Here is a 13562-nt window from a genome sequence, read left to right on the forward strand (position 1 = left end):
TCCAGACCTGTCTCCCATTGAAAACTGTGTGGCGCATTATGAAGCGTAAAATATGACAACGGAGACCCCGTTTGTATTTTGTCTTTGTAGTGTATTCAATTAAATATAGGTTTAACATGATTTGCAAATCATTTTATTCTCTTTTTATTTATGTTTTAATTTTTTTTTCTTTTAGCCATGTTGACAGCAGATATAAAATAAAAGCATTTATTTTGATAGGTTTGTACTTCCTATTGGCATGGTTGGACTCTCTCCCTATATACAGCAGCTTTTTGTGAACAAATGACTTTGATTTGGGTTTTGTGCGAGTTTTGTACATGCTTAGCCAAGTTTAACACGGAAACCGTTTTTATTTTGATAGGTTTCTACTTCCTGTTGGCAGCGGTTGGACTCTCAGACGCTATGGAGCTGTGTTTTTTTGTGTGTGTGTTTGCGGTTTTTTTTGTGAACAAAGCACTTAAATTTGCGTCTTATGTGACTGGTTTCTTACATTTAAGTCCAGTTTAGCCTTTTTTTTTTTTTTTAACACTTGCTGGTTTTGTTTTATTAGGTGTTTTCTTCCTTTTGGCTTGATAGAACTCAACAGCAGCTTTTTGTGAACAAATTACTTTTATCGGGATCTTCTGCACCCAGTTTTGAGCACTTGTGTCCATCCTGTATATGATGTTTGTTGAGATTGTAGACTACTTCGTTAGCTTCTCACGTAAGCCACTAGTTACTTGTGAACATCTTGTCTTTTTGTAGTTGGCGGTGTCCTCCCACGAAAACGCCACGCCGGTCAAGCTGATCCATAATGCGGCCGGCCACCTCAATGGTCCCGCCCGCACCATTGGCGCCGCCGTTATTGGCTACTTGGGTAAGCCAACCGAACTAACTAAGCTAATGAAGCTAATTATACCAATGACGGTAACAACACTAATGAAATTTATGACGCTAACGGACAAAGCTACCAAAAGCAACCAAGCTTTTTGTTGTGATAACATTTGTGGTCTTTTTTCCAAGGGGTGCGCGCCTTCTCTCCCAAGCCAGTCGCCACCAACCTGCAGTACGTAGGCGGGGCGGCTGCCATCTTAGGTCTGGTTGCCATGGCGTCAGACGTGGAGGGTTTGTACGCTGCCGTCAAGGCCCTGGTCTGCGTGGTCAAGAGCAATCCGCTGGCCAGCAAGGAAATGGAGCGCATCAAGGGATACCAGGTTTGGGCCCCACACCTGCATCAGCCACTACAGTGGTTGTCAGTTGCACATCAGTCACAACAGTTGAAAAGCTACTTAAAAACAGTTTCCATCTGAATCTGGATGTCAAAATGGACATCAGTCACTGCAGTGGACTGGGTGCCAGTGTACGGGGATGATACACAAGCATTCACTACAGTAACTGATGCACAGCTTTGATGTCCGGATTTATAGCTTTTGAAAAGCTGTCCACTGTGGTGACTGATGTGCAACTTGACTCATACATTATATTGCTAAAAGTATTCGCTCACCTGCCTTCACTCACATGTGATCTGAAGTGCCATCCCTTCTTCGTCAATATATATGTATATATGTGTATATGTATGTATATGTATGTATATATATATATATGTGTATATGTATGTATATATATATATATATATATATATATATATATATATATATACATGTATGTATATATATATATATATATATATATATATATATACACATGTATATGTATGTATATATATATATATATGTGTATATGTATATATATATATATATATATATATATATATACATGTATGTATATATATATATATATATATATATATATATATATATACATGTATATATATGTGTATATATATATATATATATATATATGTGTGTGTGTATATATATATATATATGTGTGTGTGTATATATATGTGTGTGTATATATGTATATATATATGTATATATGTATATATATATATATATACATATGTATATATATATGTATATATGTATATATATATATATATATATATATATGTATATACATATATATATGTATATATGTATGTGTATATATGTGTATATATTCCGCCACACAGAGATCAGGCTATGTAGTGCATTAAAAAAGGGGATGAGTATGAGTATGAGGGGATGAGATGCATGGTGTTGCTGTACCTCACCAAAAAAGGGTGCGACCAAATCATATGCTGGTCGCACTAGTGCCACCAGTGCAAAGTTTAGTGTGGACCCCTGTCCACTGTAGTGACTGATGCACAAACTTTAACATCCAGACTTTTAGCTTTTGAATCTCTGTCAATTGTAGTGACTGATGTGCAGGGGGATACATACATACAGAAAAACTGCTGTTGAATAGCTGTCCACTGTAGCGACCGATGGGTAACTTTGACATAGAGACTTACATATAGAAGTAAACGGCTTTTGAGTAGACATCCAAAGTAGTGACTGATGTGCCACTTTGACAGCAAGCCAATGGATTTGGAATAGCGACTGATTCACAGCTTTTGAATAGCTGCCCACTTTACTGACTGAGCTAGACACACCCGCATAGAAGCAAATGGCTTTGGAACGCACCGTGATGACTGATGGTAAACTCTACCCCCTTTTGTTGCAGCTGCTGGCCATGCTGCTGAAGAAGAAGCGCTCTCTGCTCAACAGCCACATCCTGCACCTCACCTTCTCCCTGGTGGGCACGGTGGACAGCGGCCACGAGACCTCCATCATTCCCAACACCACCGCCTTCCAGGACCTCCTCTGTGACTTTGATGTCAGTCCCGTACAACAACTTTCCACAAGATCATAAGACAACATTCTTTTAAATAGTAAAAAAAAGAAAAAAAAAACATAAGATATACATATAAAAAAAATCTATGTACAGACCCTTTCCAAAAAAATTTTATATCATGCAAAAGTTCATTTATTTCTGTAATTCCATTCAAAAAGTTACACTTTCATAGATTATAGATTCAGGACCCACAATTTAAAGTTTTTTTTGTTTGTTTTTTTGTTTGTTTTTTAAACATAATTTGGGCTTCCAGCTCATAAAACCCATGAAATTAGGCATTGAGAAAATTAGAATACTGTGAAGAAATCTACCCACATTTTGCAGGCCGGAAATGTTTTAAGTGTTGTGTCACACACTAATCATCTACTAAACTCAAAGCACCTGGATAGGTTTCCCCAGGTGTCATTAAATTGCTTCAGTTTGGTTCAGTTGTCTCAGTTGGGTTTGATATGGGGAAGACTGCAGACTTGACAACTGCCAGAAGACCGTCATTGATACCCTCCATAGAATGGGTAAACCACAAAAGTTCATAGCTAAGGAGGCTTGCTGTTCATAGAGTGCTGTGCCCAGGAGAAGATGCACCAGCAAAAAGATGACCGTAGGCTTCAGCGGATTAGCAAACAGAGATCCAGAAAGAGTGGAATGAGACGAGAGTCACAGCTTCAAAAAACACCACATTCAGACGCATCCGGGAGATGGGCTACAACTGTCGGGTTCCTCGGGTCAAGCCACTTCGGAGCCTGAGCCAATGTAGGAAGCGTCTCAACTGGGCCAAGGAGAAAAAGAACTGGACTGTTGGCCATTGGTCAAAGGTCCTCTTTTCCGACGAAAGTAAAGTGTCCCTTTCATTTGGGAATCAAGGTCCAAAGGTTTGGAGGAAGACTGGTGAAGAACAGAACCCAAGCTGCTTGAGCTCCTGTGTGAAATATCCAAAGTCATTCATGATTTGGGGTGCAATTTCCAGTGCAGGTGTTGGTAAACTCTGCTTTCTTAAATCCAAGGTCTACCAGAATGTTTTCTGCTGAGGATCTGTATGGAGATGCAGATTTCATCTTCCAGCACCAAAACCTGGTTTTATGCCCATGCCATCACAGTGCTTGACTGGCCAGCCAACTCGCTGGATCTAAACCCCATTGAGAATCTAAGGGGTATTACCAAGCAGAAAATGTGGGGCACCAGACCCAAAAACAAAGAAGGACTGACAGCAAGCATCAAGGAAATCTGGGCTTCCATTGATTTAATGTGACCCTAATTTCTTTTTTTTTTTCTACAAAAACTGAGAAATTGATGGTGATTTCTTCACAGTATTCTAATTTTTGGAATTCCTGATTTTGTGGGTTTTATGAGCTGGAAGCCCAAATTATGTACAAATAAACAAATACTTGAAATTGTTTAAATTGTGGGCCCTGAATCTATAATCAAGGAAAAGTTTCACTTTTTGAATGGAATTTTGGAAATAAATAAGCTTTTACAAGATATAATATTTTTTTTAGAAAGGGTATGTATCTATTAATCATTGCAGTGGAACCTCAGGTTACAAAGCTAATTAGTTCCATGACCCTGTTTGTAACCCGAAACGTTCGTTAACTGAGGTAATGTTTCCCATTTAAATTAATGGAAATGCAGAATTCCCTCGCCCCAGCGACTTCGTCCAGCTCTTCTAGGGTAATCCCGGGCCGTTCCCAGGCCAGCCGGGAGACGTAGTCACTCCAGTGTGTTCTGGGTCCTAACCGGATGCCCAAGCTACCTCATCTGGCTTCTTTTCGATATAGAGGAGCAGCGGCTCGACTCTGAACAGCTCCCAGATGACCGAGCTTCTCACCCTATCTCGGAGGCCCGTTACACACATAAAGACAATTGCCCTGTTTTTGTGCAGATTTTCCCCCTTCCCCACCAAGCATATCACACGTAGGTCATATGTGTGTTCAGAGTGGTTTCGTCCCGATTTTAGGGTCCGAAACAGGTCCGGGCCGACAATCTTAAATAGTGAACGTGTTCAATATTTACGACGAAAAGTCTTCGTGTGCGAGGAGAGCCGACTCCTCCCGTGTCATGACACCAAGAATTGTGACGTGGAACAGAAGATAGCCAATCAAGAAGCACCCTGACTCAACAAAAGGAAGCGACTAAATAAAAATAAGCATGTCTTACGCGATGCCGTTTTTTTGGTATTTCCCCAGCCTGCAAAAAATATTTTCCAAAGCAAGTAATTTTGTTTTTTTGGGCAACACCATTTCTGAAGGCTCCGGCAACCTTCGGGAATGTTCGGGAAACTTCGCCGTTGTGTTGATATTAATGGAGCACACCACACACAATATGACCAAAACTGTTAAATGGCAGATTTTTTTGTCTTTATGTGTGGGGTCCGTCACAGATATCGAATCTTTTTAGATTTGAAAAGTCTTTATGCGTGTACCAGGCCTAAGGCATTAGAACAGGGGTGTGTAGACTTTTTATATCCACTGTATATGCCAATTAATATATTGAACCCGAAAAAGATGCAGTATGTTTCTCTTAAACAATCCCACATTCCAAAAACATGCGTGGTAGGTTAATCAAATAATCTAAATTGTCTGTAGGTGATAATGTGAGTGTGAATAGTCGTTTGTATGTGCGCAATGATAAACTGGCGACGAGTTCAAAGTGTACCCCAGCTCTCACCCAAAGTCAGCCGGGATAGGCTACAGCACACCTGCAAGAATAAGTGTTACAGAAAATGGATGGATGGATGAGTTTTAAAACAATAAACAAATAAATAAGTCTAAAAACAACATAAAACCTGATTTAAAAAAAAAAGATTTATTTCATAAATAAAAACTAAAAGGTCGTGTCTATGTTTTCTCTTCAGGTTTGGCTCCACGCTCCTTACGAGCTTCACCTTTCTCTCTTTGAGCATTTCATCGAGCTTCTGACCGAGTCAAGGTGAGTCTCTCTTCCCCAAACATTTACCATCTGCATTGCCGTTAGTCATTTAACGGCCCCCCAACAGCGAGGCAGCCAAGAACGCCAGGCTGCTTCGCGAGTTCCAGCTGGTGCCCAGGTTACTGCTGACACTGAGGGACACGTCGCTGTCGCAGTCCACGGTGGCCGCCATCAGCAACGTGCTCAGCCTGCTGCTGCAGGGCTTCCCCAACCCTTATGACCTGCTCAGGTAAGAGTGGCATTTTATGATTAATTGGCATATACAGTGGATATAAAAAGTCTACACACCCCTGTTCTAATGCCATTTTTTTGTGGTTTAAAAAATGAGACTGAGATAAGGCATTTAAAACCTTTTTGAAAAGATTATTTTTAAAAAAACGTATTCCATCCATCCATTTTCTACCGCTTATCTGATGTCGGGTCGCGGGGGCAGTTTAGCAGGGACGCCTAGACTTCCCTCTCCCCAGCCACTTCCTCCAGCTCTTCCGAGGGGATCTCGAGGCGTTCCCAGGCCAGCCGAGAGATGTAGTCTCTCCAGCGTGTCCTGGGTCGTGGGGGCCGGGGTCTCCTTCAGGTGGGACGTGCCTTTCGATGTGGAGGAGCAGTGGCTCTATTCTGAGATCCTCCCGGATGACCGAGCTTCTCCCCCTATCTCTAAGTGGGAACCCGGACACCCTGCGTAGGAAACTGATTTCGGCCGCTTTTAACCAGGATCTTGTTCTTTCGGTCACACAACGGACCGATACAAAGTCCGCATCACTACAGATGCTGCACCGATCCGCCTGTCGAACTCCCATTCCATTCTTCCCTCACTCGTGAACAAGAACCCAAGATACTTTAACTCCTCCACTTGGGGCAGGATCTCATCCCTGACCCGGAGCGGGCACGTCACCCGAAGGTGATTCTTCTTCTCATTCTTCTTCTTTTCCGACTTAGGACCATGGTCTCAGATTTGGAAGTGCTGTTTCTCATCCCAGCCGCTTCACACTCGGCTGCGAACTGCTCCAGTGAGAGTTGGAGATCACGGCTTGATGAAGCGAACAGAACCACATCATCTGTAAAAGCAGAGATGCAATTCTGAGGCCACCAAACTGGACCCACTCTACGCCTCGGCTGCGCCTAGAAATTCTGTCCATTAAAGTTATGAACAGAATTGGTGACAAAGGGCAGCCTTGGCGGAGTCCAACCGTCACCGGGAACGAGTCCGACTTACAGCCGGCAATGCGGACCAAACTCTGACTCCTGTCGTACATGGACTGAACAGCCCGTATCAGGGGGTTCGGTACCCCATACTCCCGAAGCACCCCCCACAGGACTCCCCGAGCGACACGGTCGAACGGCTTCTCCAATTCCACAAAACACATGTAGACTGGTTGGGCGAACTCCCACGCACCCACGAGGACCCTGCTGAGGGTGTAGAGCTGGTCCACTGTTCCACGGCCAGGACAAAAACCACACTGCTCCTCCTGAATCAGAGATTCGACTTCCCGACGGACCCTCCTCTCCAGCAACTCTGAATAGACCTTACCAGGGAGGCTGAGGAGTGTGATCCCCCTGTAGTTAGAACACACCCTCCGGTCCCCCTTCTTAAAAAGGGGGTCCGGAGGGTGTATTTTTTTTTTTTTTTTTAATGAAATAGACAGACAGACAGATAAAATGTTGATAGCGCTGTCTCGGTGCGGAAAGAAGGCGGCGATCTTCGCTCGTGACGTAGATAAGGTTGACAAATTCAGACAACCTGATTTCAGACCTCTCGGCAGAAAAGCATCTGACACTCAGGAATGCGTGGATGATTTTAATTCATATTTCACAAATTTCCCAAGGCACCATCGAGACAATATTACAGTCCAAATACTAGAAAAGTTGGTTCTAGAAAAAGTTGGTTTGGCAAAATATGTTCCCTTTAAAATGATCTTAAGTTTTTTTCCTGGTTAAAATGTTTTTTAAAATAAAAATTTTGATCATATATAGTTTTTTTTTTAAGACAAAAAAAACATTAAAAATAAAAATGAGATTAAATTATTAAAAAAAACCAAGATAAAAACAAGATAAAGACTATCTAAAAAATAAAAATAGAAATAAAACTTCACAAAATGTTTTTCTTTTTGTGTATTGATTTTTATGTATTAAAAAAATGAAAAGACCTCAATTAAATTAAATTAAAGGTAAATTAAAATTCTAAAAATATTTTTTGTATTTATATTCAAAGACTTAAAATAAGATATAATGAAAAATAAAAAATAATAAAAATAAATAGATGCAAATGATATACCGGCTGAGAGACTTGTCAAGCCAAAAGGACATAATCTACTTACCAAAATAAAGAAAGAGTATGAGTCTCAAAAAGCCAAAGAAAATTTGAGGGAAACCCCTATTGTGGTTCTCGCAGGTTTGGTCAATTCCTGTCGTCCACACTCCCCACATTTGCCGTGTGCGAGAAGTTTGTGGTGATGGAGCTGAACAATGAGGAGAAGACGGATGGAGGCAACGAAGATGACTTCGGGGGCCTGCTGTCCGCCAACCTCATCCTGCTCAGGAACAGGCTGCTGGACAACCTGCTGAGGCTGCTCTTCACCACCAAAGACAAGACCGCCGTCAACACGCAGTAAGACCACCCACGCTGTGCACTGACCACCGTACAGGTCGAAAGATACTCACCACACTAATCAATTCACTCCTATTATTATACAATTCACTCAAATTCCGGTGTGATATGATATACTCTGATTATGATTCAATGCACTTTTTTTTGTCCTGTTTGGCTTTTAGGTCAAGCATAAAGGAGGGTCTGAATCCCTTTTATGCCTGAACAGTTTTACTGTGTCACAGTGGACTTTTTAAGTTACCGCTGTGGTTTCTTAGTATTTTGATCAATATTTATTGAGAATCAAAGTCGATCAGTTAAAGAGAACAAGGTTTTTAGAGGGGAGTGAGAAAATAAGACAACAAACGACAAAGCACTAGCTGTAAACAAGATGAGGAAAGTAAATCATTATAATACCTAGAACAATGACACATTAGACGTGAGTGTTGTGTGGGGCAGTAGTGCTACACCCTGTGAGGGAAGGACAGGACAAGGACAGGAGGGGAAGCATGCAGGACAATGGTCGTGAACCCAGTTGTACAACTAAAGTGTGGTGCGAGTGGCTATGTAAATTATATACGTCTATAGGACCAGAGTTTCCTTCTTGCATATTTTTTAACGCATTATATAATTCTGTGATGGTTAAAGGAGCATCAAGACTGTCTTTACTTTCTGTAATTGAGGAATGTTCAGAGCTTTAATAAAAGTTTACATTTCTTTTTGGTCTGATTTGCCCGAAGGTGCTTATAAGCTGCAATAATAATTGTAAAATATTTCATTTCTTTTTAGCGGTGACTGTATACAGCTGCCTTTTGAATCTTGAATGGCTGTAATTAATTATTTTGCTTTATTGCGCTAAAGTTGGTTTGCGAGAAATGTATTTTATTAAATTTATTTTATTATATTTATTATTGTACTCAAAGTTAGTGTATCTTAACTGTTCTAGAAATTCAGTTCTTTTTGATATGATGATGTCTAATGGATGTTTTGTCTTTTGAAGTTTTTTGATTACTGCTACTTTGCCTTTTGAAGGTTTTTTTTGAAGATTAATTGCATTTTCTTCTGTGAGATGTTTAATTTTTTCCTCAATTTTATTTTCTAATTTTAATTCTTGTTTTTTCTTGTACACAGAGTATGATATGATACGACCTCTCATTACAGATTTCACGGTTTCCCACAGCAGAGATGGGGATATGGTTGGGGAGTCATTGGATTTCAAAAAATCGGCCCTTTCTAATGAATCATGTCTTTCAATAGGGACATGTTCAAGCACCATGGTGGTGGAGGTCCCAGATTTGACAAAATTTTTAGGCAGAGAGAAATTTGTGCTTCTTCACTGATGATGATTGGATGTATTTTGGAGGTAATTCTCTCAGCTGCCGAATTGCTTGAGAGAGAGAAAATCTATTCTTGAGAACGAGTGGTGAACCGATGAGAGAAATGTATATTCTCTTTTTGTAAATTTTTTTAGCCTCCATATGTCAACGAGACCAGAGTTGTCCATATACTGCTCTAATATATTAGCACCTTGTGTTTGATTGCTATTTTTGAGATTTGAGCGATCTATAAGGGGATTTAGCGTGAGGTTTAAGTCGCCTCCCATGATAATTGTAGAATTGGCTGACAAGTTAAGCAAGTGTGAAAATAGCGTTTGAAAAGAGGCTGGGTCATCTTTATTAGGAGCGTATACATTGACTCCACTTGCAACACTATTCGCTCCAATTATGATATGATTCACTCATATTACAATACAATTTACTCCAATTATGATACAATACACTCCAATTACACCAGGGTACTATTCACTTCTGTTCCGATATGATTCACTCCAATTATGGTATGATTAACTCTAAGTACGCTTCATTACAACTAAAATGCAATTTGATTAACTGCATATACGAAACGATGTGATTCACCTGAATTACGATGTGTATGATTCACTCCAATTAGGATACGATTCACTTTCAATTACGCTACGAGACAATTAACATGATTTACAATGCATTCCAATAAACGATGATGCTATAATTCATTTTAAATACGATACATTTCACATCAAATATGATACGATGCGATTCACTTATATTACAAAGCAATATGAATCACTCCAATTAGCTTACAATTCACTCCCAATTCCGATCCACTCCAACTCATTCAATTATGAAATACAGTTTACTTCTATTACAGTGCGATTTACTCCAATTGTGAATGTGATTTGTTCCAGCGACTCTGATGAAAGAACTGAGCTCTCCATCTCCCCTTTTAGGGCGTGCGAGGACCTGGTTCGTACTCTGGGCATGGACTGGCTGCTGATGTTCATGGAGGAGCACCTTCACTCCAGCACGGTGGCAGCGGCTCTATGGATCCTCACCGTGCTTCTGTCCAACCCAGCTGTTCTCCATCGCTTCAAGGAGGGCGCATGCGGTGGAGGCTGGCTGGACCACACCGACTCAGTGCTCACCAACAAGATTGGCACCGTGCTGGGTGAGTGCGAGGCGCCCTTCAAAGTCTCGGGGGTCCATTTCAGCCGGAGTTGGCCTTCCTTGAGTTCCCGGTTCGTACGGCGCACGGCCAAGGGTTGGTTTGTCACTTTTTTCAACCCTCTGATGTCCCGCTGTAGAGCCCTGTGTGTTGCTTTTCATCCTGCTTTAGCCCCCAAAACTGGACACACAGTACGATTTACTGTCGTTGACAGCAAAATACTGTGATAATATTGTGTTGCGATACCAGTTTTAACATCGGTCAACCAAATACCATGATACCATTCACTGTTTCGTGATACTATCATTAGCAAATGTGTGTGAAAATATCTTCTCGCATTACTGTGATAATATCCCTTTGTCTCTATATGGTTGTTAGTGTCAGCAAAATATTATGATATCGCTGTATCGCAATACAATGTCATGCCATATCGCGGTTCAGCAGTATCACTGTATCGCAGATTTTTAAATCATATCAAATTTTATATCACTGATCTTCTGCTATAATCGTAGGATTTTGCGATGATCATTTTTCCACACAGACTAATGTTACTGCAGACTCAGGTAGGAACAAGTGCAAGCCAGGAGGAAAGAGTGTGTAAAAGACAGAGGATGTCCAAAGTTGGGGATCATTTCACACTTGAAAAAAAGAAGATAAACTGCTATGTGTCTACTGCAAAGCAGAGCTGGTTCACACAACTGCACGTCTACGGTAAAGTAAACATCGTTAGCTAATTTAAAACGGCCTACCACTGCTAGTTAGAATGCATTTTAATTCTCCACAGATCGTCAAGGATAGACACAGCTGCTGATGCACTTTCAGTTGCTTTATTGAACAAATGGTTTCAAAATAAAGTCACAGATACTAAAGTGTAGAATGTGAGGATGGCGACACCAAGTGGGCAAAAATAATACCTGGACATCACATACATATTTCGTACTTGTATTATGCATATTATCATGCAAGTGTTAAAAAAAACATTAATCAAGCCTCGAAATATATCTATATTTTTTTGACGAGCCGTTTTGCAACCGTAATTCTTCGTGTATAATGCACACTCATGTAATATAATACGCACCCCCAAAGTTGGAAAAAAAAAAAAAAAGAAATTCTGGAAAACCCTTCTACCTATGTATCATGCATTTTTACAATGGATGATTTTGCTTCTACCCATATCATCAAAACATGTATTATCTGTATTGTGTTAGTTTTTTGTTGTATTCTGAAGTTAAGCACTTTATTTGAACAGGTAATACTTTCTTTTTATTTACTTGCTCTTATTTTGAAATTCCCATCCCTACTTTTATTTAGTAAATGAGAAAACACACAGCTGTGCTCATATGTTTGATTACCCAGGCAGAATTTGTAAGATGCATACAATTATTTTAAAGAAAACATGAAGGACCAGGTGAAACATTTAGTTTTATTTTAATGGGATTCAAATTAAATTGTCAAGCATTTCAGAAAAGCATTATCATTAAACAAAGCGTAACCATAAAGAAATTAATGATGGTTGTTGTTCAGTCATCAGTCGTATTTAAAAAAATAATAATAAATAAAAATAATAATAATATTTCGCGGCACGGTGGCCGACTGGTTAGAGCGTCAGCCTCACAGTTCTGAGGACCCGGGTTCAATCCCCGGCCCCGCCTGTGTGGAGTTTGCATGTTCTCCCCGTGCCTGCGTGGGTTTTCTCCGGGCACTCCGGTTTCTTCCCACATCCCAAAAACATGCATGAATTGGAGACTCTAAATTGCCCGTAGGCATGACTGTGAGTGCGAATGGTTGTTTGTTCCTATGTGCCCTGCGATTGTTCTGGCAACCAGTTCAGGGTGTACCCCGCCTCCTGCACGATGACAGCTGGGATAGGCTCCAGCACGCCTGCGACCCTAGTGAGGAGAAGCGGCTCAGAAAATGGATGGATGGATAATAATATTTCACAAATTCTGCCTGGGTATGTAAACTTATGAGCACAATTGTACATATATGTCTTACGTACCCCTGTCATATTGGAATGAAAGTGCAGGCTACAGCTTTTTCATAACCTCATAACGTACAACTGTTAGTGCTAGCATTAGCTTGCTAGGCTACATAACATTTTGTTGCCTGCTTGCGAGCCTTATCGTATTAAAGGTATGTGAACATAGCTCAAGCAATCCTTAAATGAACATAATCTCCAAAGCACCGGTGACCACCAGCACATGTTTTTTTCCATTTTGTTCTTATAATACACTTGTCGCGATGGTAACGAGTGTATCCGGTCGTGTTTGAGTTGACAAGATAAAGCCCCGTGATCGTAAAAGACGGGATGCGAAGATTTTATTGCAGTTGTCTGACATAGTACAATCGTGAAAGACCAAATTTGTCTTGTAGTCTGATCCAGGCATTACGTGTTGTCTGTCCCACATCGCTTTTTCATTTTTTCACATTTTTCTTTTAAATAACTTTATTGGCAGTCAGTTATTTACAGTACTACGTCAAAAGACCCACGACAAGGCTAAAAATAAACTAGCATTTGGATTCAAATATACTGTACAAGATGCCAACGCGGAGTAAATGTCTTTTGCAGAGCCGATCAATTACGTCATTGATCAGATCGGCGAATTATGACATTAAAGCCATTCAGCATAAAATGCTAATTATCGTCCGATACCGATCAAGCCGATCAGATCGGTGTAAAGTCTACTCATAATTAACAGAGACACTCAGCAGCCAGCAGGGCTAACGTTATGTTAGTAAGGTTAGTAACGTTAATGTCACTGATTTGTAGGGGTGCTCCAATAAGGCTTTTATGCTGCCGATTCTGATATCGCTCATC

The 13562-nt window shown here is 40.5% G+C and overlaps 1 protein-coding gene across 2 annotated transcripts in view; it reads left to right on the plus strand.

Moving 5' to 3' along the window:
- The window catches only part of wdfy3 (WD repeat and FYVE domain containing 3), a 109982-nt gene that overhangs the window by 58919 nt on the left and 37501 nt on the right, over positions 1–13562 (plus strand). For both annotated transcript variants that reach the window (XM_061672726.1, XM_061672725.1), the window contains 7 exons: positions 745–856; positions 1003–1193; positions 2587–2739; positions 5606–5679; positions 5747–5908; positions 8069–8284; positions 10530–10747. In XM_061672726.1, coding sequence (XP_061528710.1) covers positions 745–856; positions 1003–1193; positions 2587–2739; positions 5606–5679; positions 5747–5908; positions 8069–8284; positions 10530–10747 — 1126 coding nt within the window. The remainder of the gene's footprint in view (positions 1–744; positions 857–1002; positions 1194–2586; positions 2740–5605; positions 5680–5746; positions 5909–8068; positions 8285–10529; positions 10748–13562) is intronic.

The sequence above is a fragment of the Phycodurus eques genome, chromosome 3 (assembly GCF_024500275.1).
Source record: "Phycodurus eques isolate BA_2022a chromosome 3, UOR_Pequ_1.1, whole genome shotgun sequence".
Taxonomy (NCBI): Eukaryota; Metazoa; Chordata; class Actinopteri; order Syngnathiformes; family Syngnathidae; genus Phycodurus; species Phycodurus eques.